We start from the raw sequence: 24,556 nt of genomic DNA, 5'->3' as shown, positions 1-24,556 counted from the left end.
GATAGCAGGGTGGAGAAATCAGTGTGGAGGAGCCCTAGTTCCTATGATAGCAGAAGATGAGCTGGTTGGATGGCATCACTGATTGAATGGACACGCACTTGGGTGAACTGTGGGAAATGGTGAGGGACAGGAAGGCCTGGTTTGTTGCAGTCCGTGGAGTCGCAAAGAGCTGGAGACGACTTAGGGATTAACGACAACAAAACCACAGTTACTGGAGTGCTGTTGGTGACGCTGGCATCCCGGGGCTTCCCTGGTCAGCTTTGTGGGCGCTGTCACACAGCACCTCACAGACAGAAGCTGTCTTGTGTTTCCACTGTTGCGTTATCCCCGCCCACCCCCTGCCTGCTGGGGTAACTGCCATGGTCAGGTGGGATAGTGAGTTGTCTGCTGTCAGATCTCCCAGGAGAGACAGCTCCTAGAGTTAAAGCTGTCTAATGCAGTAGTCACTAGCCACGTGTCACGATATAAGCTAAAATTAATTGATATTAGGGACTTCCCTGGCAGTCCAGTGGTTTGGACTCTGTGCTCCTGGTGCAGGAGTCATGGGTTCAATCCCTGGTTGGGGAACTTGGGCCGCACATGCTGCACAGTGTGGCCAGGAAAAAAAAATAAACACACACATTACAATTAGATAAAAATTATAAATTCAGTTCCTTAGTTGACAGTGGCACCCCACTCCAGTACTCTTGCCTGGAAAATCCCATGGATGGAGGAGCCTGGTAGGGCGCAGTCCATGGGTTGCTAAGAGTTAGACACGACTGAGCGACTTCACTTTTACTTTTCACTTTCATGCTTTGGAGAAGGAAATGGCAGCCCACTCCAGTGTTCTTGCCTGGAGAATCCCAGGGACGGTGGGCTGCCGTCTGTGGGGTCACACAGAGTCAGACACGACTGAAGTGACTTAGCAGCAGCAGCAGTTGAATTAGACACGTTTCAAGCGCTCATTTGCCACATGTGGCAAATGGGTATCCTTTTGGATAGCACAACTAGAGGTCATGTCATTACCACAGAAAGTTCTTTTGGACCAAGCAAGTTCTGGGGTAAGGTGTCTGGGGCTTAACGTACCAGCTCTAGCCTTTTGAAATGTTTGTGTCCCTTGTCCTGGACTGAAACCATTCTGGGAGGAAGGGGCCACAGATTAACGTGGCGGCAGCAGGGCTTCAGCAGTTTTCAGTAACCTCTTCTCCTCGACTTCGGCCCCAACTTCAGCTCTCTTCCCCTTGAACAGCTTGGAGCCAATCCTTTGGTTCCAGAAAAAATTGTGTAATCCATTCGACCCCTTTCCTCCCCTCCCTGGAACATACTGCTCCTTCCTCCCTGCAGCAGGTAGACAGTTCTTGTTTTTATTCTCTTTCCCGTCTCCCACCACCCACCCCATCTAGTTCATGGAATGTTTGATGATTGGCCGAGACCTTGTCAGACTGCTTCAGAATGTTGCCAGGATACCAGAATTTGAACTGCTTTGGAAAGATATTATCCATAACCCTCAGGCCTTGAGTCCTCAGTTCACAGGTAAGTAAGGGTTGGGGCATACTGTCCTTGAGAGGTCAATCGAGAGGGCAGACGTGGTGGATAGGAGAGGCTTTGGCAGTCAGGTTTAAGAAGCTTGGGACTGGGCAAGCTCTCCCGGAGACAGCTGGATGTGGGAACGGCAGGAGTACACAGAACCATTCATGTTCCCAGACAGTCCCTATGTGGCAGGCTCTAGCTGTCTGTCATTTAAGAAAAAGTGAGATAGAGAACTGTGATCCTCCTCCTCCTCCTGTCCCACCAATTCTTGGGCTCAAGAGGTGAGCCGATGACCAGTTTCCAGCTTCACTGAATGTCAGGAGTGTCAGAGGTCAGCTTGTGAGACTGACTCAGCAGAGGCACTGGAATTTGTCCTGTAAGCGAAGACTCCTCCCCAGGAACCGTGATGCCTCTGAATTCCAAGGATCCAGCTTAGCCAAAATCCTCTGTGGGGGAGGGCGTGTGTCTATGTGCCGCCCCCAACGAGGCCCTTCTCATCTCCCTTTTGCCTTCCCAGGATCCTTAAGGTCTAAACAATGACTGTACAGCTTTGTTCCCAACCTGTCCCAACACGTAGATGTGTGTGATATGTGCACATGTGCCCATGTAACATGAGTGTAACAGTCTAGGACTGGGAAGTCAGGAGAGAGGAGAAGCAAGCTCTGGTTCTACGTTACATTGTACTGTTCTTTTATGAAAACATGTACTGAGTTGTTTTAAGTGCCTGCTTTGTGCTAGGCTCGTGTATGTTAACTCATTTAATACTCAGAACTCCCCTGTAAGATGGATATTTTACTTTCCATATTTACAGATAAAGAAAATGAGGTTCAAGGAGATTAAGTAATTTGCCCAAGGCCACACAGCTAGTAAGTGTCAGAGGCAGGATTTGGATCTAGGTTTGTCTGACTCCACAGCTCGTGCTTATGCCACAACACCACACTGGTCCCAGGACCCAGTGGTGGGACCATCAGGAGCAGAAAGGGAGGCTAGGGTGTCCCAAAATTTTCCCTAACTTTTCCTCATGTTGCCAACTGGAATATGTGAGTAGGGGACTGTGGACGGCCAGTAGAAGAAAAGAACGAATACATCTGGGTCCTGGGGATGCTAGTTGGATGGAGCAGATCATTCGGATGCTGGTTAGAGCCCCTCTTGCTCGTGTCTTGGAATGTGCCCAAGAGCAAGACCACTGGCCATCGGAGCCTGGCCCAGGTGGCCCACTGCCTTCTGCTCCTTCTGGTCATCAGTCTTCTCTTTCCTCTTTCCTTCCATACTTGATTCAGGCATCCTACAGCTTCTTCAGTCAAGAACATCTCGAAAATTCCTAGCGTGTCGTCTAACCCCAGACATGGAGACTAAGCTCCTCTTCATGACATCCCGGGTAAGCTAACCCACTTCAGCAGGAAGGGAAGCTGCAGGTGCTAGCTGGACTTCTGCCTTCAGCCTGCAGATGTCTGGTGGAGGGCCGGTCAAGTGTGTGACTGGGCATAGAGCTAAGGATTGGGGATACAGTGTTGAGAAAGATGTAAGAGTTCCAGTTCTTACAAAGCTTTCAGTCTGTCTAAAGCAGTCATTAAACCAATACTTGTATACAAATAATGTAATTTACCATTGTGAAATGTGCTGTAAAAGAGTAGAGTGAGAGTGTTCATTCTGTGAAACTCATGGTTCCTCTGGGTGCACCATGACCTCCCAGGAAGAGAGCTACGGCCTTTTGGTTTCCAAACGTGGCTGAGTTATGACAGCATTGCTTGAGGAGTGTGTTAAAATACACCTTCCCGGACCTTACTCTCCCAGAGAATCTGACTGTGGCATCTGTATTTTTAACCCACTTTCCAGGCAGCAGCTTCTGTGCAGCTAGTCTGGCGTTAAGGAGCCACTGCTCTAGCCAGCTTTCAGTTTCCCAAGTCATCCAGGAGAACTGTCTAGATCTGGGCTGTCCCAGGTGGTAGCCACTAGCCACATGTTGCAATTTAAATTAGTTACAATTAAATAAAATTTAAAGTCCAATACCTCAGTTTGAGCAGCTATGTTTTAGGAGCTCAATAGGCACCACCATTGCTGAATGTTCTGTTGGACTATGTTGATTTAGTTTTAGTTTTTTTTTTTTAAACCTTTCTTGTCTCTATTTTGGTTGAATTGGGAATAGAAGAGGAAATCTAGATCTTCTCTTTAGGAAGGGTTGCTATTTGTACCCACTTAGACTCCACTTAGGGGAAGGACTTGGCTGGAAGAAGGTTTGGAGAATCTCTGTGTTTTAGATAATGATCCTGTTAGGTCATTCAGCCTAGGAAAGTTTTCAGTCAGTGCTGATAGACAGCATTCTTTTTAAATCGAGGAAGAGTTAAATCAGGATGTCTTCCCAAAGGCAGAGAGACTTGAGAGACAATAGGAATTAATGACTAAGTCGTGGGAAGAAATTGAGGTCTAGGTCAAACCTAGAGTTGAATGGTGCTCATTTCCCTCTGTCCAGAGATCCTACCCTCTCTTCCTAGCTCTTCTTTCTAACGTTTCCTTCCCCCAAGGTGCGGTTTGGTCAACAAAAGCGATACCAGGATTGGTTCCAGCGCCAGTACCTGTCAACCCCAGACAGTCAGTCTCTGCGCTGTGACCTCATTCGCTACATCTGTGGAGTTGTCCACCCTTCCAATGAAGTGCTGAGTTCAGATATCTTGCCCCGATGGGCCATCATTGGCTGGCTGCTGACCACGTGCACGGTGAGGGGCTGGGCAAGGGCCAGAGGCTACAGGGTGGTGACCCTCTCTCCCTCGTGTCCCATACCTCCATGCTTCCTCCTAACTCTCTGGGCCACCTGACTCCAAAGGGCCCCTTTTCATTCTCTTCCTCCTGAGTATCTCAGCCTTTGCCCTGCCTCCCTTCATATCTCCAGAAGTTTACTCACACTTTTCATTTCCCATGTGAGTTTAGGGTTGAACAGTTTCATCTGAACCTTGACTGCCAGTCTCCAAGCCTGGGTTTCTCAGGCATCCCTGTCTTTCCTGTTAGCTTCCAGAAACCACGTATGATTATTCCCCTGAAGTGTTCCTGACTCACATTCAGGTCTTGTGTTCCTTACACCCTTACCTCCGGGCCTTTTGGCGTCCACTCTGGATACTTCCCTTCTCCCAACAGGGTGAATCCACAGCAGAGCCATGTCCCTCCCAGCGTTTCCTCTCTGTGCCTGGGGTGGGAAACTGTTCTCTGGCATCTCGCTGCCCTCTGACCTCTCCTGACAGGGTTCCCCCTCCCCTGTCTGACTGGGTCCTTGGAATGTGCTGATTCAGATAGAACAGCAAGCTATGCCTAAGGGTCTTCCCTTCAGGAATGTGCCTGGGGAGCTCAACACAGGCAGCTGAGGGGCTAGTCTGAGTGTCTTAGCTCGGGGGTGATCAGGGGACCCCCAGGCCCAGATGTTCTCCTTGTGGGATCAAGAACCCAGACCGATCCCCAGCCCCTTGGTTGGTGAGACCTTATACACAGGTTTGGGTGCTTCACCCCCGGGGTGGTTCCACCCTGACTCACTAGGAACTTAATTTCGTGGATGGAGCAGTTATGTGGGCCCTAGAATCTGCCTTGGGCTTCTGCAGGGAAGGGAGCTGGTTGATGAAATTAGCCTCTTTTTTTCTCCTTGTTTTTTTTTTCCAGTCAAACGTTGCTGCCTCTAATGCCAAGCTGGCTTTGTTTTATGACTGGCTGTTCTTTAGCCCAGACAAGGATAGCATTATGAACATAGGTATGTGACCAAGCCCAGGCAGCTCCACTCCCCAGCCCCCAGCGCTGCTGCCTCATCTCTGTGGTGGTGGCCGTGAATGTCAGGGCAGCGTGGTGGTGGAGGCAGCTTATCTGCAGCAGTTCCGTTGTTCCTCACCCGTGCTCCCTTGACCTAGAAGGAAAATTGCTTTGATGAGGCTGAGCGACCATTCCACCCCCTTCACCCCATAGCCTGACGTTCGGGCTTTGAGTGGGGAGGGCCAGGCAGAGGAAAAGCCTGTGCTATCTCCTGCCACCTCCCTCCTCCAAGCTGAATGCTGGGACAGGAAGGGAGGTGAGGGCTGTGAGCTGCTGTGGTGGAGTGTCTGCTTTTGGGTCTGCTCAGCAGAACTGGAGGGGGTGGGGAAGACATAGCTTTCCCTGGAGCCATTTGTATATATTGATAGCTTATTTTATGGGGAGTCTCTGATGTGGGGGGACCCTTTAATTCCACACTCTCCAGAACCAGCCATCCTGGTCATGCATCACTCCATGAAGCCCCACCCAGCCATCACTGCCACACTCCTGGACTTCATGTGCCGTGTAAGTGCCACAGCCCTGTTTTCTCCCCATGTCTGCCCAGCAGAGTTAAATGAGTGTCGTTCTAACCTTGGCAGTCAGTGAATAGGTCTTCCCAGTGCCCCTTGACTGTGGGAGCAGAACTGGGTCCTGGTCATGGGTCCTTGTCCCAAGTTGGTGAGGCTTCTCTCCCACATTCCCCCTGTCTCCAGTTGGATCTTCCCATGTTTCCATGGGGTTTCTTAGCCTCAGGGATAATGACGTCAGGTAAAATCCCATCTCCTGGAGGAACACCCAGGTTGAGTAAGAGTTTCCCATTTGAACAGTGCAGGACAATCAGGAATTCCAGTCCTTTCTGCAGCCATACCTCTCAGTGTTTCCCGAATGGAACCAGAGCTGCTTTTTAGATCTAGTTCAGCAGAACAGTCTGGATGGAAGGCCCTGCCCTGTGCTCATTTTCTGCTCCTCTTCCCTTCCAGATCATTCCCAACTTCTATCCCCCGCTGGAGGGCCACGTGCGGCAGGGTGTCTTTTCCTCCCTCAATCACATTGTGGAGAAACGGGTTCTGGCGTAAGCATTTCATGTGTCTGTGGGGCAGGGAAACCGATCTTTTCTCCTTTCGCTTGGTCAGCGTGGCCAGATACTGCTTTCCCACTGCCGACCCTTTCCCTTGAGACGTATAGAACATACTGGCTCTCCCGTGGGCTGCTAGGCATACGTCCTCTTGCCTCTTAGAGGAACTTCTCTCTTGCAGAGGGATTCAGATGCCTTCCCTGGCCCCCAGTGACCCTCCCCAGGGAGTATTGCCCAGTTGTACCGTCGGGCTTAGACTTGTTTATTGTTTAGTTCCACATAGCGTTAGAAGTGAGGAGCTCTGATATTGACCTTCATTCATGTTCCCCATTAGGCATTTGGCTCCCCTCTTTGACAACCCTAAATTGGATAAGGAGCTGCGGGCAATGCTAAGGGAGAAGTTTCCTGAGTTCTGCAGCTCGCCCAGCCCACCTGTGGAAGGTATAGACCCGCCCAGGCCATCCCCGATTTCAGAAGAGGGAGGGAGACATCCAGGGTGCTTGGACTAGAACCCTGGTCTAGGGGGTCACGCACTCCACCTCTGTGACTCTGTCCAGTTCAGTTTCTCTTGCCCAGTCTTTCCTTTATTCATTTTTATGTTGTCTTCCTTATGTTGTCGCCCTTTATGATGTCTTCTCCGTCTTACCTGCTTTTCACTGACATCCCTTGCTCTTTTAACTCCTCTTTTTTTTTTACTGACCTCTCCTCAGTAGGTGGAAGGCTTTCATGGAATGTATGTTTATCTCACTTTAGCTTTGTCCATCTTCTTTCTTCCCAGCCCCAGGCCCTGTCCTCTGATGAGAGGTTGTCATGTTGGGTCTTAAATCTTGCTTCCAATTCCAGGCAGCTCCCCTTCCTTTTTTGTTTTGGGGTAAGGGCTTAAGCTAGGCAGAGCTTTCCAACTTGGTTCTAAGTTAAAGAGCACTTGGGACTGTGCCTGATCTTATCTCCTGGCTGATCCTCAGCTGAGCATAGAGGCGTCAGGGTCTGTGCTGCTCTCATTGCTGGGAAAATCTCCCCCAAAAGCCCTGGACGGTGGAGGGCAAGATGCCTGTCCTTTCAGGGTCCATGTTCCGTTTAGGCCATGAGCTCCTTATCCTCCCGCTTACCCTTTTGTCTCCCCTTCCCAAGAGCATGGGACACAGGAGGCCATCAAATGTCTTGTCTTTCTTTACTTCCAAGTCAAAATTGAGGAGCCAGTTTCCATGGAGATGGACAACCACATGTCAGACAAGGATGAGAGTTGCTATGACAACGCAGAGGCAGCCTTCAGTGATGATGAGGAGGATCTTAACAGCAAAGGTAGTCCAGGGCTGTGTCAGTCCTAGGAGGGCTAGCTGGCAGAAGCAGATTCTCTGCCCTCTCTGTGCCTCTGAGTTAGTTTTGTTATCAGTGTTCCTGGGTGAGACTCCAGAACTTGACACTGAAGCAGGAGGGAAAAAAGGACAAGTGGTCCCTGCCTTTTCTTGCTTCCTGAGGCTAGAACACGCCACACTCAGGGAAGTGCTTCAGGCACTCAGTAGCTCTGAGTGAATGGTGCATACCCAGCTCGGGTCAGGGGGCCCAGACTGTTCAGGGGGCTCTCTGTGCTTCTCATGTCTGGGCCGAGTAACTCCTTTCCTAAATCACTCCCTTCAGGGAAGAAGAGAGAGTTTCGCTTCCACCCGATCAAGGAGACAGTGGTGGAGGAACCAGTTGATATTACCCCTTATCTTGACCAGCTAGATGAGTCCCTGAGGGACAAAGTGCTCCAGCTCCAGAAGGGGAGGTGGGTGCCGGCCCTGGGTGTCTGCCTGGTATTTGGTGGGTGGCAGACTGGTAGGTTTGGAAGGGTTCTGGTGGGGGTGTGTGGAGAGGTGACTGAAGCTGCACAGGAGATGCCTTCTACAATTTAGGTTGCGGGGTCTGGGCTGGGAGGGGGCAGCCTTGTTTCACAGCATGCCAGGTCCTCATTCCAAGGTTCTGAGTAGAAGAACCTCCGGAACCGAAGCAGTACTGTGGGGATCCCCGTCTCCTTGGCCTCTGCCCAGGGGCCCCCTCACCACAGCCCGGATTCCCACAGAGTTCCTGTGTTTTGTCTGTGTGCACGCGAGTGTGCTTGTGCACACATTCCGGGTGTGTGTCCCTCACTCTGCTCTCCTCCGTGTCCCTGAGATCTCCTCTCCCTTCTGCTCTGTAGTGACACAGAGGCCCAGTGTGAGGTCATGCAGGAAATCGTGGACCAGGTCCTGGAGGTGAGGAGGAAGCAGCCCAGCCAGCCCAGCCCAGCCCAGAGCCCCCCAGGCAGCTGACTCCCAGCTTCCCCTCCTCCGGATGGGTCCCTTCTGCTTGGGGCGGGGGCCTGCTGATCCTGGAGCTGGAAGCAGATGAGCTCAGAGGCTCTGGGTAGTGGGGACAGTGAGGCTGGGTCTGGGTAGTGACAGTCTCTCCTCTTCTCACCACCCAGGAAGACTTTGACTCGGAGCAGCTGTCTGTCCTCGCTTCCTGCCTACAGGAGCTCTTCAAGGGCCACTTCCGAGGGGAGGTGCTGCCCGAGGAGATCACTGAGGAGTAAGGCTCATCTTTCCGGGCCCTTCCCACCCCCACCCCCACCCCCACCCCCACCCCAGCCTCATGAAGCTAGAGGTACACTCTTAAGGCCTGAGTCTAAAGAGGCACCCTGCTCGGGGCTTGAGGAAAATCATCTCCTCATTTGTTTTTCTTCTCACATGTACTGATGCACTTAACCGAGGGTTTATTTTGCCTGTTGAACACTGAGCTTCCTGGGTCAGTGGACTCGCAACCCTCCCTGCATGTCCTGCCCTGCTGCTGCACCCAGCAGCCCCAAATCTTTGCTGCTTCAGGTGGGATTGGACCCTTGCCTAGGACTCCCTGAAGGGCAGGAGTCTCACTTACAGTGACAACAACCAGACTGCTTCCATGTTAGGCCCCTGATTTCTCTGTGAGCCAGCCTCTGGGGCAGCAGGAAGTTCCATGCTCGTTAAGAAAGGAGCAGGCTGGCATCTGGCCTCAAGCTGGTCCTCCATACTAGCTGGCTGTAGCTCACCTTTCCTCCCCTATCCTACATGGACTCTCATATATCACCTTCGTCTTGTAGGTCCCTGGAGGAGTCTGTGGGGAAGCCTCTCTACCTAATATTTAGGTAAGCCTCTCTATCTGATGTTTAGGTCTCGCTGTAGGAGATGCTGCCCTCTCCACCGTCCCTGTCAGCACGCTTATGCTTCTATCCTGGGGTAATGAGGCTGCTTCTCCAGAAAGGAGGGGTATGCAGTGGGCTCAGGCAGCCATGCCCTCCAGCAGTGCCACAGGAGAGTCTGCCCCAGGTGAAGCTTTCCTCTGTGCTTCCGTCTCCCACTCCAGGAACCTGTGCCAGATGCAAGAAGACAACAGCAGCTTCTCTCTGCTTCTGGACCTTCTCTCTGAGCTATATCAAAAGCAGCCCAAGATTGGCTACCACCTGCTCTACTACCTAAGGGCCAGGTGGGTGTGGTCCCGTGTAAGGTGTCAGGAAGCATCCTGGAGAGTGTCTCTCCCCTCATACCTGACGCCCCAGCCCCCTTGGTTGTCATCACTCTGTGTGTGTTGGGGGTGTGTGTGTGTGTGTGTAACAGTTTTAAAGTTCAGTGGTCTTAGTATATTCATAAAGACACTTAACTGTTGCTACTGTCTAATTTAGAATGTTTCCATCACCCCAAAAAGAAGCCCCGTCCCTGTTGGCAGCCACTGTCCCATTCTCCCTCTCACCCAGCCCGTGTGACGCTGATCTGCTTTCTGCCTCTTCAGGTTTACTTATTCTGGATAGTTCATATAAATGGAGTCATACAGTGTCTGATTTTTCATGACTGACTGTTTTCACTTAGCCCAGTGTTTTCAGGGTTTATTCCGCTGTAGTGTGTGTATCTGTACTTCATTCTTTCTTATGACCAAATAATCCAGTTTATGGACATCACCACGATTTATGTACCCATTCACCTGCTGATGGTCATTTGGGTCGTTTCCACCTTTTTGTCTGTTGTGACTAGAGCCGCTGTGAACACTCACGTTCAGATTTTTGCACGGACAGATGTTTCCAGTTTTCCCGAGTATATCCCTAGAAGTAGCATTGCTGCATCCAGCGGTAGCTGTTTTTACATCTGTGAGAATTGCCAGACTGCTCTCCAAAGTGACGGGAGCACTTTGTTTCCACCAGCATCGTGTGAGAGTGCTGATTTCTCCACGTGCTCCCCAACAGTTGTTGGCTTTCGAGTACAGCCAGCCTCATGGGCGTGAAGTGGCATCTCATCCTTGCTTTGATTTGCGTCTCTCTGACGGCGAATGATGCTGAGCATTTTTCCATGTGCTTATTGGTCGTTTGCATTTTCTTTGGGAGAAAACTGTTTCAATCTCTATTTTGCAATTGAGTGTTTATCTTTTTCTTGTGGATTTTTAAGAGTTCTTCAGATATTCTGTGTAGATGTTTTCTTATCAAATATATGGTTTGTAAACATTTTTTTCCTGTTCTGTAGGTTTTCTGTTCACTTTCCTGATGGTATCTTTTCAAACACAAAAGTTTTAAATGTTGATCAAGTCCTGTTTTTTTTTGTTTTTTCTTTTGTCATTTGTGATTTACTCCTGTAAGAGTTATATAATTTCAATTCTTTAGTCCTGTGACCCATTTTGAGTTAAGTTTTTTGCATATGGTGTGAGGTAGGTATCTGTGGAGAAGGCGATGGCACTCCACTCCAGTACTCTTGCCTGGAGAATCCCATGGATGGAGGAGCCTGGTAGGCTGCAGTCCATGGGGTCTTGAAGAGTCAGACACGACTGAGCGACTTCACTTTCACTTTTCATGCATTGGAGAAGGAAATGGCAACCCACTCCAGTGTCCTTGCCTGGAGAATCCCAGGGACGGGGGAGCCTGGTGGGCTGCCGTCTATGGGGTCGCACAGAGTCGGACACGACGGAAGTGACTTAGCAGCAGCAGGTATCTGTAGATATTATTGCCCTCGTTGCTTGGAGCCCAAAGAACAAGAGAGAAAGCTTTCTCTAACCTGATATGAGCCCTCTCTCTTTTCATGTTCTTTACTCTTACCAGGTAGTAACTTCACTGACTGTGGTTTGAGCCCTGTCTGGAACATGGGGGAAAGCTGGGGAGAAAGAGGAGTGTCTCCTGATTTCCATAGTCACCAAGTCTCTGGGGAAGGCCAGGGAGGGCCATGAGACACATGAGCCCAGGGCATCCAGGGCAACAAAGGGATTCTAGAGTCGGGGTCTACTTAGGGCTTGTTTGAAGCCGGGGTCAGGCTGCTGGCTGAGGCCCGCCTGGTCTTGCAGCAAAGCCGCCGCCGGGAAGATGAACCTGTACGAGTCATTTGCCCAGGCCACCCAGCTGGGCGACCTGCACACCTGCTTAATGATGGACATGAAGGCCTGCCAGGAGGATGATGTGCGCCTGCTCTGCCACCTCACACCCTCCATCTACACAGAGGTCAGCACCTCCATCTGTGTCCCTGGGACGGCACGGCAGTGCCGGTGGGCTCGGGAGACCACATCATCTCGTTGCACACAGCCCTCACCCTCCTCTCCCCTTCGCTGCTGGCCTCAGTAGGCCCCTTCTCCCACACCACAGCCATCCCCTCCTGCCTCTTTCCATCAAGTTGAAAGATGTCTAAAACCCACAGAATTCTTGTCCTGTGAGCTGGGTCTGGCCTGTCCACTTGTCCCCTCTGCTTTGGCCAGGACAGACAGGGCTCACAACCAGATCCCTGTTCACATATTCAAGCGCTCTGGCCGTCTGATGGCCCTTCCAGTTCTCTCTGATTTTTTTCAAGACCAGGGCCTCTGTAGTGGAGACTCAGCTCTCATTTCCCTTGTTTACTAACAAGTCTCTAGGAATTGGGACATAGGAGGAGATAACAGCTCTTTTTCCTCCGCTTGGTGAGAGTTCCCAGGAACAGGGAAATCAGGGCGCAGGGTGTGGGCATCACAAGAGAAAGTGTGATGCCAGCCAAACACCCGAGGGAGGAAGGGCGCTCATGCCCAGCACCCCTCCCCTCTCCAGAAGGGGCCCTGGGCACCCCACACCCCACACCCTCCCCAAACGCACACTGTCTGTACCTTCTTTGGCAGGGTTCAGCACACACTGGATTTCTTTGCTGCCAGAGATGCAAATGCTAATTCTGTTGTCGCTTCACGCAGAACTAACATCATGTCCAGTCCCATTCAGCTATTGCTTTGTCTCTAGGTGGCTCCCCATTCCTTTCCTTACACACTCGTACTGTGGACGCACACATTTAAAACCTTGGGTTCTTTAAGGATTAAATTCCCAGCCTCAGCTACTGGATCTTTGTTTAGAGATTTATGTCAAGACCCCACATCTGGCCATCCCAGCACATGCCCTGAGCGTGTAGGGAGTGGGGATGGGCTGTGAGGGAAAGCTGAGGGGTACCCTTTGGACTCCTGCCCTTCTTTCCCTCTTTTCCTCCAGTTTCCAGATGAGACCTTGCGGAGTGGGGAGCTGCTCAACATGATCGTGGCTGTTATTGACTCGGCACAGGTGAACACAGAGCTGTCATCCCAAGAGGCCTGGGGACACGGGGCCCTGCCCCCACCTCCTGTCTGCAGAGAGGGAGTCCTGCTCACAGGCACCCTGCTCCTGGCAGCCGCCGTGTGTACCTTCAGCCCCAGGGGCTGGGAAGGAATGTGGAGCCCCAGGGCGGCAGGCTGGGTATAGGCCAGTCCTGCTTGGAGTTCCCCTTATGCTTGGGGCATGCTTTGGGGGCACTCCTGTTCTTCAGGGAAACCCAGGGGACTGTTTTTCAGCTCTCTGTTGGTCTTCCTCTTGGCTCAGAACAAAAATGGTCAGACCACTTCTAGTTGAGCTTTCACGCATACGTCCCTACGAGGCTGTAGCTTGGCTTGTGATCCCTTCTCAGTCCTAAACTGGGGTCCCATTTCTGCTCCGCCCCACAAGAGCCCTCCTACCTGTGCTTCTCTCCTCCCCACACCTGTAATCCAGCTTCCCATGGCCCTTCCCCCCTCAGCACAGGCTGGGATGGATCAGGGGCCCAGGCTACATCCAAGCAGAGAAGTTGCCTCTTCTTACTCTGCCATCAGGACATAAGGGTTGGCTTTTTGTAACAGTTTTTGCTCCGAACAGGGGGGTCTGGTTCCCACTGAAGCCAGTTGCTCCTTTGCCAGTCCCCTCAGTCCTTCAGAGTCCTGGGGTCCATCGTGTGCCTTTTCCTTCCCATTCCTTTATGACTTGGGTTTCACTTCCTCTGATTTTTTTCCTGAATGAGCTCTTCTGCTGCTCCTTCCATACTAGCTTCCTGGCCTCTTCTAAAACCAATGGTTTCTGCCTTCTTTGTCATCCCCTTTAGCTTCAGGAGCTGGTCTGCCACGTGATGATGGGGAACCTGGTCATGTTTCGAAAAGACTCAGTCCTCAATATACTCAGTAAGTGTGCCAACAAGCCCTGAGGTTCCCTGGGAGATGAGAGCGGTGGCAGCCCTGTGTACTTGTTCAGTTTCTCAGTTGTGTCCAGCTCTGCAACCTGATGAACTGCAGCATGCCAAGCTTCCTTGTCCTTCACTGTCTCCCAGAGGTTGTTGTGTACTTTCTAGTAACAGGAAAGCTGGCTCTGCGGCTGAGAATGAGGCAGAAGGTCCTTCCAGCCTGCCATGGGCCTTTGGCAGTATCTGTTTGGATCTGTATTTTGACTCTATAAATAAAGTTCCTTGACCTTCCAGCCTCAGGGTGATGAGAATACAGAAAGTACATGAAGGCTTTGGAAGTGTGCTTTGCAAAGGGAAAGGGAAAGTACCTATGGTCTTAGGATCGCTGTTCCCACCCCTGTAACACCCTTTTGTGAGGTGCCGATAGTCAGTGGGTTGGCCTTCTATGTGTGTGTGTGACAGAATATGAATACGCGTGTCTCTTCTCTACTCAGTCCAGAGCTTGGACTGGGAAACCTTTGAGCAGTACTGTGCCTGGCAGCTCTTCCTGGCCCACAACATCCCCCTGGAGACCATCATCCCCATCCTGCAGCACCTCAAGTACAAGGGTGAGTAGGGTTGTGGGTGGGAAATGTCACTGGGGAGGAGAGGACACTCCTGGGCTTGGGCCTCCGGGCTTCTTTTTAGGTCAGCCCAGATCCACAGCTCCCCTTCCCACCAGAGTGCTAGGTGCGGAAAGGCAGGCCCGCATCAGTCACTTCTGCTCCTTAGGCGTGTCCTGCAGGCCCCTCTGAGCCAGGTGCTGAACTGGGCTCAGGTGGAGTGGGACTGGGGGTCGCTCTTCCTGGTTTCTTGTTGAAGATTATCTTTACTCCCGCTAGTAGCTGCGGTTGGGGGATGGGAGGGATGTCAGTTTCTTTCCGGAGTTTTGCGTCCCTCTGAGCAGCCTCTGCCCTCCCCCATAGAGCACCCAGAGGCCCTGTCCTGTCTGCTGCTTCAGCTCCGAAGAGAGAAGTGAGTTCTGCCCCCGCCCTGGGGGCTCTTTGGTCCCCACTCTGCACACACGGAGAGGTGCTGTCACAAAAGGGCTCTTGTCCTGCCCCTTCGCTGCCTGCCGTGCTTTTCCTGTTGTTGACATCTGCTTATTCCGCCCTTCCCCCAGAGTGATTTACAAATAAGCAGGTCCCCTGGGATCTGGGCTTCCTCTGGACTTTACCCCCCTGCCCACCAGGAGCTGCCCTCAGAGGTGGGGACCGGACATCCCTGCTTCCTGCTGCTGCAGCAGTTCTCATCCCCGTGGCTCCTGCTCCCCTCCCCCTCGCCCCTGAGGCCACCATGAGGCCAGTCCCAGAGGAGGGAGGGCCAGAGTGGAGGAGCCACACACCGTCCCTTCCCTCACCCTGCAGCACAGGCAGCTGAACAGGGGTGGGGCGTAGAGGGAGACTGGGCAGAGGCCCCTCCCTCTGCCACAGGCACTGTTCCAAAACCCCAGGTGACTGGGGCAGCAGCTGTGAACCTTTTCCTTCCCACCTTCTCGCTCTCCTTCCACCTTTTCTCCTCTCTCGGCTGAGAGACTGGAAGTGGCACAGAGCTTCCTACAGGAAGTGGCAAAGTTGGAGGGCTGCATGTCCCTTCCTTGGGCTCGACACCAGAGTGGCCCACTGCTCCAGCTAGGCAGGGCACAGGCAGCATTCACCCCCACAGATGTGTCCTTTTGCCTCCCCGGCCCACTTCTTCACTGTTCTGGGCAGTGTGGGGAGATTTAGTGGGGCTCCTTCCCAGCACACACATGCACCTCTGCTGCCACAGAAACTGGAAAGTCTTGCTTCTTGTCTCCTGGCTTCCACAGAGGATGAAACCAGACAGTCCTTGGCCCAAAGAGAAGAGGGAGAAGGATGTGAGAGTAGAAAGTTACCGCAAGTTTGGGGTGGGACGGGTGGGGAGGCCAGGGTTTTGGGGAAAAGTCCATGAGAGAGCGCCAGGGGTTTCTGTGGTCAGCTGTGTGAGCCGGGGGCCCCTGCCCGCACCCCTCTCTTCCCCCCAGGCCCAGCGAGGAGATGGTGAAGATGGTGCTGAGCCGGCCCTGCCACCCTGACGACCAGTTCACCACCAGCATCCTGAGGCACTGGTGCATGAAGCATGACGAGCTGCTGGCTGAGCATATCAAGTCCCTGCTCATCAAGAACAACAGCCTCCCGCGCAAGAGGCAGAGGTGGGACCCTCCGCACCCCACAGGCCGGCAGTAGGGCGGTCCAGTTTGGTCCCGGCCTGGCTTGCGGGCGACACCTAGTGGTGTGAAGCAGCCTGGCATGCAGGACCACTGTGGCCCCTTCGCCTCTTTTCCTTGTGCCCTGCCTTTGATTCCTGTTCTCAGCGCACCTCCGTTACCCTGCCCGGCCCCTCCCAGTCCTGCCCTCCCTTTCTCTGTAGGGGCTGCCTCTGTCCTAAGGAGGAACCCCAGTGGAGGGGCTGTCCGTGCTTCTGGAGCCCACACCCCAAGCTCAGACTCACTCTCCTGACTTCCCTGCAGCCTGAGGAGTTCCAGCAGCAAGCTGGCCCAGCTGACCCTGGAGCAGATCTTGGAGCACCTGGACAGTCTGCGTCTCAACCTGACCAACACCAAGCAGAGCTGTACGCTCCCCGCCCTCTCCTGCGTGCCTGGCGCTGCCCGACTCAGACCATCTGTGCATCCGGGTGGGCCAGCTCTCAGAAACCTCACTGCTCCCCTTCCCTGCTCTCCTTTCTCCCTCTAGTTTTCAGCCAGACCCCAATTCTGCAGGCTCTGCAGCACGTCCAGGCGAGCTGTGACGAAGCTCACAAGATGAAGTGAGGCTCCTTGCACTTGCGGCCTTGAGAAGGAGTGGGAGAGGGCTTGGGTGAGGGTGGCCTTTTGGGGACACAGACTTAGTCTCCGGCAGGACCAGGTGCTTGAAAACAAATAAGACCCTGGCGCGAGGGCAGAGACAAGGGTGGGAGGATGGCCCTGCGGCCAGGACGCCCACCCTCCGAGCGGTCCTTCTCCCTCTCAGGTTCAGCGATCTCTTCTCTCTGGCGGAGGAATATGAGGACTCTTCCACCAAGCCACCCAAGAGCCGGCGAAAAGCTGCTCTGTCCAGCCCCCGAAGTCGAAAGAATGCCACCCAGCCGCCCAACGCTGAGGAGGAGTCTGGCTCCAGCAGTGCCTCGGTGAGACCCCTGGCCGGGCATGCCACGCACGGGATGCAGGGAGAGGCCGGGTGCGGGCGGACCTGGGCCTGGCTGCTGCCCCTGCTAGTGACTCTTCCTCCTCTCTCCCAGGAAGAAGAAGACACAAAACCGAAGCCCACCAAACGGAAACGGAAAGGGTCCTCTGCTGTGGGATCTGACAGTGACTGAGGCCCTGTTCCCCGTCCACCCCAAGTTGGACTGCCCTCCCCTCCTTGGTGAATCAGAGGTTAACAGAGGCTGGGGAGATCGTAGGGGAAGCAGCCTGTCCCCATCCCAGAGCTCACCCGGGGAGAAGGACGAGCTGCCTCCTGGAGCTCAGCCCTCACGAGAAGCTGCCATGCAGCCCCAGCCCCACCCCCTCCTCTCTGGGGCCCGCAGCCCCGGCAGTGCTGCTCCCCCTGATACTCGGGCTCCCACTGAAGCCAGAGGCTGTGCGAAGCCTGGACTGTGGAGGAAGTCCTCACCCCCTCCCCCAGCCTCCCCAAAAGCTATTTCAATAGAGGAGAGAAATGACCGAGGGGCAGCTGGCCACAGAGGCTAGGATGAGAGTAAAAACTGTGTGCGCACGCCCTTCCCCGCTCCCCTTTCGGGTCTTGATCTGCTCTGAACAGGCATTTTATAGTTGTCCTCTGTACATCGGTGTGAAATGAGCATTTAATCTGTGATGTGCTCACATCGCCTTTTACTCTCTGAGGGCCAGATGCCACAGGTGTTCAGAAAGGAATCTGAGAGGGAGGCCACAGCCCCACCCGGGGTGCCCTGGAGGCTTGTGCTGACCCGAAGTTGGCACCTCGACCCGAAGTTGGCACCTCACGCAGGGCCAGAGCCCTGGGAGCCCCAGAGACATGTTCCACAGAGTTGTCAAATGGCCCCATTTCCTTGGATCTGTCTTGTCTTTTTCTTTTTTTGGCAGAGATAATCGCATTTTAAAAGTTGTTTTTAAATGACAATAAAACAAGCCAGAACCTCTTCTGTGCCAGAGTTGCTGCCCGCACTTACCCTGTGCATGTACCAGTGGTCTTGATTTAATTGGCACCCTTCTTCCCCTTCTGTCTCCCTGCCTGCCCCCTTCTTGTCCAGAGCAGGAGGGAGTTGGCTTTAACCCCCACATCCTTCTTATTGCTGCTGGCTCTGCAGGCCAGGCGCTGACCTGTCCAGGCAGAAATCGATGCTGTATCGTCTCCCAGAAGCCTGTCTGTGCTTATCCATCTCTCATGAAACTAGAGGCTTCCAGAACCAGAATGCTAGTGTTACATTGGTGGTGTAGTGGTGAGCATAGCTGCCTTCTAGAAGCTAGTGTGTCATACTCTAATGCTTACCAGCTATTGCAGGACCACCTGCTTGGGCTGGGGTTGCTAACGTGTGCCTGGTGTAGAGAGTTCAGATACCTGAGAGAAGGAACCCTCTTCCTGTCTAGCCACTTGCCCATCCGTGGTACCATCAGAAGAGCTCCTTGGCTCTGCTTTTGTTCCTCTGCTGTCCTGGGAGCTTGAGTGGCAGGCTGAAGAGAAAGGAATGAAGTTTGGGCTGACTGCAGACAGCTCCTCCTGTTCAGCCGGCAAATTTGTCTTTTACAGAATCCAGGTTTCCCCATCCCTCAAAGCTGCTGCTCCTTCCTTTGAAAGCTTAAATTGCCAGAGGCCTCTTTTCCTTCCCCTCTCGTTCCCGTTTCCTCTGCCCCAATTAAAACCAGGATGGAAAGCATTCGCTGGCTAGCCCCAATTATTGTCCCTTTGCCCAAAGGGAGGGGCCACCGCCTCCGTGGCCCCTCCAGAAATCTGGCTGGCTGGGCCCCCACCCATCTCCTGGGGTTGCTACCGCTGGCGGCTGGAGGGAGGGCATGGGTCTGGCCTCTGGCCGACGTGCCATGCCGCAACTTGCGGCACCATGTGGGCAGGAGGCCGAGTCCTTCAGTCTCCTGGGGGAGTAGTGCCACCCTCCCGTCATCCGGTGACAATGAGAGGAAAAGGGGAACGATGGACTTGGTTCTTAGTGCCCTGGCGCTCTGACCGGGGGTCCAAAGTCCAGCCAGACGTCTAGACTGTCCTAGAGAAAACCTTGAAACAGACCCGACCCTGGGATTTAGAGAAGGCTTGAGCGCCGCCCAGGAGCTGGTAGGGTGCGGGCCGCGAGGTCCGGGAGGGAGCGCGCCTGGGGCGGAGCATAGTTCTGGGAAGGGCCAGGCTGCGGGGCCGCCCCCCACTAGCACTCCTCCTGGGCCTCCGCTCTTTGCCGGTGGGGAGGGGGGCTGGGTGGGAAGGGGCTTATGCCAGAGCGCGCGCTCCCGGGTAGGAGAGATCTGAGCGCGAGACCAGCGGCCCCGGTTTGTCGGAAGGGAGTACCGGGCCTGTCTGCGAGCTGCTGAGGCCAGACCGCGCCGAGCGGAGGAAGCGGGCACCATGGCCTCTCTCCTGTTGCTACCCCTGCTGCTGCTGCTGCCGCTGCTGCTGCTGCCGCTGCGCCTGTGGTCGCAGTTGCGCTGGCTCGCGGCAGACTTGGCCTTCACGATGCGCGCCCTACGCTGCAAACGGGCCCTTCGAGCGCGCGCTCTGGCCGCGGCTGCCGCCGACCCAGAAGGTCCTGAGGGGGGCTGCAGCCTGGCCTGGCGCCTCGCGCAGCTGGCCCGGCAGCGCCCGGCGCACACCTTTCTCATTCACGGCGCGCAGCGCTTTAGCTACGCGGAGGCCGAGCGCCACAGCAACCGGGCTGCGCGCGCCTTTTTGCGCGCGCGAGGCTGGGACGGGGGACTCGGCGACGGCGGCACGGGGGGCGCCGGGGAAGGCGAGCGGGCGGCGCACTGCGCGAGAGACCGGGCGGCCGGAAGCGGCGCGGCGCGGGCCGTGCGGGAAGGGGATGGCGCGGCCCCTCTGGCACCTGGGGCCACCGTGGCGCTGCTGCTCCCCGCCTGCCCAGAGTTTCTGTGGCTCTGGTTCGGGCTGGCCAAGGCCGGCCTGCGCACGGCCTTTGTGCCCACCGCTCTGCGCCGGGGTCCCCTACAGCACTGCCTCCGCAGCTGCGGCGCCCGCGCGCTCGTGCTGGCGCCAGGTAAGGACCGAGCGCCGGACAGGCGGGGGCGGGGCCAGCCACGGAAAGGGGCGTGCCGAGGGCCGAGCCGGAGTGGGCTGGGGAGGAGGCCGCACTCTCTCCAAGGGGTTCGGAAGCGGCGCGGAAAAGAGTTCTCCGGGCTTGTGACGGGCAGGCTGCTGGGCCTCTCTCTGGTTTCCCAAAGATTTCCCAAGACTTGGGCTCCAGGTCCCAGGCCCATGATGGGACGTCGGTTCTGTCCTCTTCAGCCTTCCTTACTCGGGAACTGTGCGAGTAGGGGGTGGGGGCACAAATGGGGTAAAGTGTGGGGAGTCTTCCGGGTCGGGTAGAACTGCGGGGCTGTGCTTTCCCTCCCCGTCCAGAATTCTTGGAGTCCCTGGAGCCTGACCTGCCGGCCCTGAGAGGCATGGGGCTTCACCTGTGGGCTGTGGGCTCTGATACCCGTCCTGCTGGAATCAGCGATTTTCTGGCCGAGGCCTCAGCTGAAGTGGATGGGCCAGTGCCTGGGTACCTGTCTGCCCCCCAGAACATGACGGACACGTGCCTGTATATCTTCACCTCCGGCACCACGGGTGAGGATATTCACCTCCCAGAATCTAAAGCCAAGGAAGGCAGGGGCCTGGGAACAGGAACTATGACCTCCTCAGTTCCTAGGCCCCTCCTCCACAGCCCCCAGAGAGAAGGGCGATCCCAGGGGCCAGTATCCCCTACCTCAGCAGTCCTCCCACGCCTCTTCATTTCTCCACTTCCCTGAACGTCCCTCATTTCTGGGACATCCCGGCCTGCCTTCTCAGTTTCAGCCTTGCCTCTGCCTCTTGCTGTGGGAAACCCAGCAGGGGCAAAGAGGGAGACAAGGCTTGGGTTCAGACCCTTCCCTGATCTCCCCAACTCCCACCCCCAGGCCTCCCCAAGGCTGCTCGGATCAGTCACCTGAAGGTCCTGCAATGCCAGGGATTCTACCAGCTGTGCGGTGCCCACCAGGAGGACGTGATCTACCTCGCCCTCCCACTGTACCACATGTCCGGCTCCCTGCTGGGCATTGTGGGATGCTTGGGCATTGGTCAGTCTCCCCCACCACAACCCCTCATTCAGCCCTCTGGCAAGTGTTTATGCCAGCAAACATCTAAGTACCTACTGTGGTATGCTCACCTGCGGATACTTCCTGAGCCCTTCAGGGTAGAGAATGGAGAGGAAGGAGGCTGGGTCTCCTCTCCAGGAGCTCCTGGTTCAATGGAGAAGCATCACCTGCACAGAACTACAGGCTGAGCAACCAGGGGGGCATGCAGTTCACGGAACTCCAGGCTCCAAAGGCCAGGGGATGGGAGGGCTGTGGAGCCCAGGAAGGGGCAAATGGAGAAGAGGGTTGGGACCTGGGGGCAGGGTTCAGAGAGTGGACTGCGTGAGGATGAAAGTGGGGACAGGGCGCTAACCTCCCTAAATTACAGGTGGAAATGGACGAGGGCCTGTGGCAAGTATGAATGTCACAACCTGGTGTTTCAGGGAATTACACTATAGTGAAGACTAGTGTCTGGGAAGAAGGGAGTCAGGAACCCACGCCCCCTCCAGCTATAAGCTCGCCTCCTTCCTTCCTCCTCTCCCCCCCCGATCCTGGCAGGGGCCACAGTGGTGCTGAAGTCCAAGTTCTCAGCCGGCCAGTTCTGGGAGGACTGCCAGCAGCACAGCGTGACGGTGTTCCAGTACATCGGGGAGTTGTGCCGGTACCTCGTCAACCAGCCCCCGGTGCGTGGGCGCAGGTCCTGGGCAGAGCCACGGCTGCAGGGAGGTGGGCAGTTGGCAGGGGGCACTGAGACCGTTGTCTGAGAGTCAGAGAGAGGAAGCAAAAAGAAGAAAATGGAAGGGGGAGAAGGAGCCTGGGCGGTCGGACCTGGATGCTTAGGGCTCCTGAAGGAGGTCACAGTGAAGGGCGTCGAGGAGAATGGGAAACAGGGCTCCAGCCCGGGGAGCTGGCCGGCATCTGGAGGCTGAAGCTCCTGCTGCTCTCCCCACCTGTCTCAGAACAAGGCAGAACGTGGACATAAGGTCCGGCTGGTGGTGGGAAGTGGGCTGCGGCCAGACACCTGGGAGCGCTTTGTGCGGCGCTTCGGGCCCCTGCAGGTGCTGGAGACGTACGGGCTGACTGAGGGCAATGTGGCCACTTTCAACTACACTGGACAGCAGGGTGCTGTGGGGCGCGCCTCCTGGCTCTACAAGGTGAGTTGCAGGAGGAAGCCAGGAAATCTGGGGGACAGTGGGGGGGTTAGTGGGGAGGGGCTCATGCACCGGAAGTGACCCAGTCCCTGGGTCTCCCTTCCCCCAGCATGTCTTCCCCTTCTCTTTGATTCGCTATGATGTCGCCACAGGGGAGCCAGTTCGGGACACCCGGGGGCACTGTGTGGCCACGTCTCCAGGTGTGTGTCCAGGTGGGGTGGGCGGGGGTGGCGTACGTGGAGAGTGGCGTGGGAGGTGGCCACCCCTGACCCTGGTGGCTCTGCCAGGTGAGCCAGGCCTGCTGGTGGCCCCTGTGAGCCAGCAGTCGCCATTCCTGGGCTACGCTGGGGGGCCAGAGCTGGCCCGGGGAAAGCTGCTGAAGCACGTCTTCCGGCCTGGAGATGTTTTCTTCAACACCGGGGACCTGTTAGTCTGCGACAACCAGGGCTTTCTTCGCTTCCATGATCGTACCGGAGATACTTTCAGGTACCTGCCCCTCACTTTCTGGTTCTTCTCCTGGGCATCTGAATCTCGGACCCAAACCCTCTAAACCTCTACTGTGCACCAACCCAGCTTCTCACCTAATCTCTCCTCTCCAGCCTCCAACTTCTTCCCCGAGACCATCTGGCACCTCGCCCTCATCCCAGCTTCTTTGTCTCCCCACCAAGCTCAGGAGGTCCTGCCCCCTGACTCCCAGTTTCCCATCTCTGGCAGGTGGAAGGGGGAGAATGTGGCCACCACTGAGGTGGCCGAGGCCTTGGAGGCCCTGGACTTTCTTCAGGAGGTGAACGTCTACGGAGTCACTGTGCCAGGTGCCCAGGCAGTGGGGAGGGGCACCAGGCCCACCATGCAGAAGTAGTGTTACGTCGGGTACAGGGAGCAGAGGGCCTCGTTGGGGTCAGCTCCCATGGTTGACCCTGCCCCCCACACCCACCAGGGCATGAAGGCCGGGCTGGGATGGCAGCCCTGGCTCTCCGACCCCCCCACTCTTTGGACCTTGTGCAGCTCTATGCCCATGTTTCTGAGAACTTGCCACCTTATGCCTGGCCTCGATTCCTAAGGCTCCAGGTAAGCAGCCACCCCTGCTCTGACCCTTTACCTCACCCTGTATATCTGCAGCAGTCACTGGCTCCCAAACCCCACCAGAGGACCCCCACGTAACATACTCTGTGAAGAGAAAAAGCAGTTCCTGCCCAGACGCGTGCTTTTCACCCCCTTCGTCCTTCAGGCCTGGCCCCTTCCCTTCCCCGTCACCCCCTCCTCTAAACCTGGGCCTCATCTCCTCTTTCCCCAGACCTACCCCTCCACAAAACTCAGGCGGTTCCCCCGAACCACTGGGGCAGAATTCCCCTTCCTTCAGCCTCCTCTGACCTCCCCTTCCCCAGGAGTCCCTGGCCACCACAGAGACCTTCAAGCAGCAGAAGGTTCGGATGGCAAAAGAGGGCTTTGACCCAAGCGCGCTGTCCGACCCGCTCTACATTCTGGACCAGGCCAGGGGCGCCTACCTGCCGCTCACGCCTGCCCGGTACAGCGCCCTCCTGGCCGGGGACCTTCGCATCTGAGCGCCCCCACGCCAGCGTACCCGACAAGGGGGCCCTGTGGGCTGGGGAACTGCTGATAGGGATCTTTTCTATACCAGATTTGTAATCTTTATTTTGTAATAAACATGACCAGAGCTCCTCTGGCTGTCTTTCTGCTCTACAGTATCCGCTTTCCCGTCTGTTTGTGGAACTGCTTTTCTCACTGACATTTTCTCCCGGTCAGAGCCGCAGGCGCTCCTGCCTGGACTCTGGGCCTGAGCTCAGTGTCTGGACCTCAGTATTTTTCCTCTCGGATGACCCCGGGTGATCCTTGTCCCTGGAAAACCCCTGATGACTGATGTCTGTGCTGTGGGTATTCTGTCCCAGTTTTACTCCCTGAGCGTGGGGCCCCCACTGCTTCCTCTGGGGAGCTCGAGGTCCCAAGGGGTTCGCTCAAATAGCCTAAGTGGACAGAGGTTTGGAAACAGTGCCCCCTGCGGGCAGCCAAACATCTCCACAAACTCACCTGTGGTTGGGGCCTGGGGAAGGGTCTTAAATGGGCAAAAAACAGAGGCTTCATTTTGGGGGAAACGACCCTTCAGACACCCCTCACCCCTCAAAACTGGCTTTGTTATCCATTCCCTGAGGGGGAGGGGTGCGGCCTCTCAGTGCAACTCAGATGTTCCGAATCTTACCCACAGTTAGTCCTGTATTCCCAGAAGTAGCAGTGCAGTTTCTGGGGAGAGTTTGCCTGAAAGCCCTCCTGGGAGCAGGGCTTCAAACACATGTAT

The 24,556-nt window shown here is 55.3% G+C and overlaps 2 protein-coding genes across 2 annotated transcripts in view; both read left to right on the top strand.

Annotated features, from left to right (window-relative positions):
* INTS3 (integrator complex subunit 3) overlaps positions 1–17,990 on the top strand; it is a 39,638-nt gene extending 21,648 nt beyond the window's left edge. The window contains exons 8-30 of the mRNA XM_040230508.1: positions 1,383–1,512; positions 2,790–2,887; positions 4,032–4,223; positions 5,152–5,239; positions 5,720–5,799; positions 6,255–6,346; positions 6,684–6,790; positions 7,532–7,651; positions 7,988–8,117; positions 8,529–8,583; positions 8,796–8,899; positions 9,447–9,491; positions 9,710–9,829; positions 11,663–11,816; positions 12,816–12,884; positions 13,711–13,786; positions 14,280–14,393; positions 14,751–14,799; positions 15,830–15,997; positions 16,316–16,416; positions 16,539–16,611; positions 16,815–16,971; positions 17,083–17,990. Of these exons, the coding sequence (XP_040086442.1) occupies positions 1,383–1,512; positions 2,790–2,887; positions 4,032–4,223; positions 5,152–5,239; positions 5,720–5,799; positions 6,255–6,346; positions 6,684–6,790; positions 7,532–7,651; positions 7,988–8,117; positions 8,529–8,583; positions 8,796–8,899; positions 9,447–9,491; positions 9,710–9,829; positions 11,663–11,816; positions 12,816–12,884; positions 13,711–13,786; positions 14,280–14,393; positions 14,751–14,799; positions 15,830–15,997; positions 16,316–16,416; positions 16,539–16,611; positions 16,815–16,971; positions 17,083–17,160 (2,400 nt within the window). The 3' untranslated portion in view covers positions 17,161–17,990. The remainder of the gene's footprint in view (positions 1–1,382; positions 1,513–2,789; positions 2,888–4,031; positions 4,224–5,151; positions 5,240–5,719; positions 5,800–6,254; positions 6,347–6,683; positions 6,791–7,531; positions 7,652–7,987; positions 8,118–8,528; positions 8,584–8,795; positions 8,900–9,446; positions 9,492–9,709; positions 9,830–11,662; positions 11,817–12,815; positions 12,885–13,710; positions 13,787–14,279; positions 14,394–14,750; positions 14,800–15,829; positions 15,998–16,315; positions 16,417–16,538; positions 16,612–16,814; positions 16,972–17,082) is intronic.
* A 1,223-nt stretch (positions 17,991–19,213) lies between these two features.
* SLC27A3 (solute carrier family 27 member 3) lies at positions 19,214–23,951 on the top strand. The gene is made up of 10 exons (XM_040230512.1): positions 19,214–20,037; positions 20,400–20,609; positions 20,939–21,097; positions 21,653–21,777; positions 22,054–22,248; positions 22,355–22,445; positions 22,533–22,731; positions 22,960–23,057; positions 23,183–23,313; positions 23,631–23,951. Exons 1-10 carry the CDS (start codon positions 19,392–19,394, stop codon positions 23,805–23,807), a joined length of 2,031 nt encoding a protein of 676 aa, XP_040086446.1. The 5' UTR covers positions 19,214–19,391; the 3' UTR covers positions 23,808–23,951.
* The last annotated feature ends 605 nt before the right edge of the window (positions 23,952–24,556 follow it).

Source organism: Oryx dammah, unplaced genomic scaffold (assembly GCF_014754425.2).
Source record: "Oryx dammah isolate SB20612 unplaced genomic scaffold, SCBI_Odam_1.1 HiC_scaffold_28, whole genome shotgun sequence".
Lineage (NCBI taxonomy): Eukaryota > Metazoa > Chordata > Mammalia > Artiodactyla > Bovidae > Oryx > Oryx dammah.
This window is presented reverse-complemented; position numbering and strand designations above follow the sequence as displayed.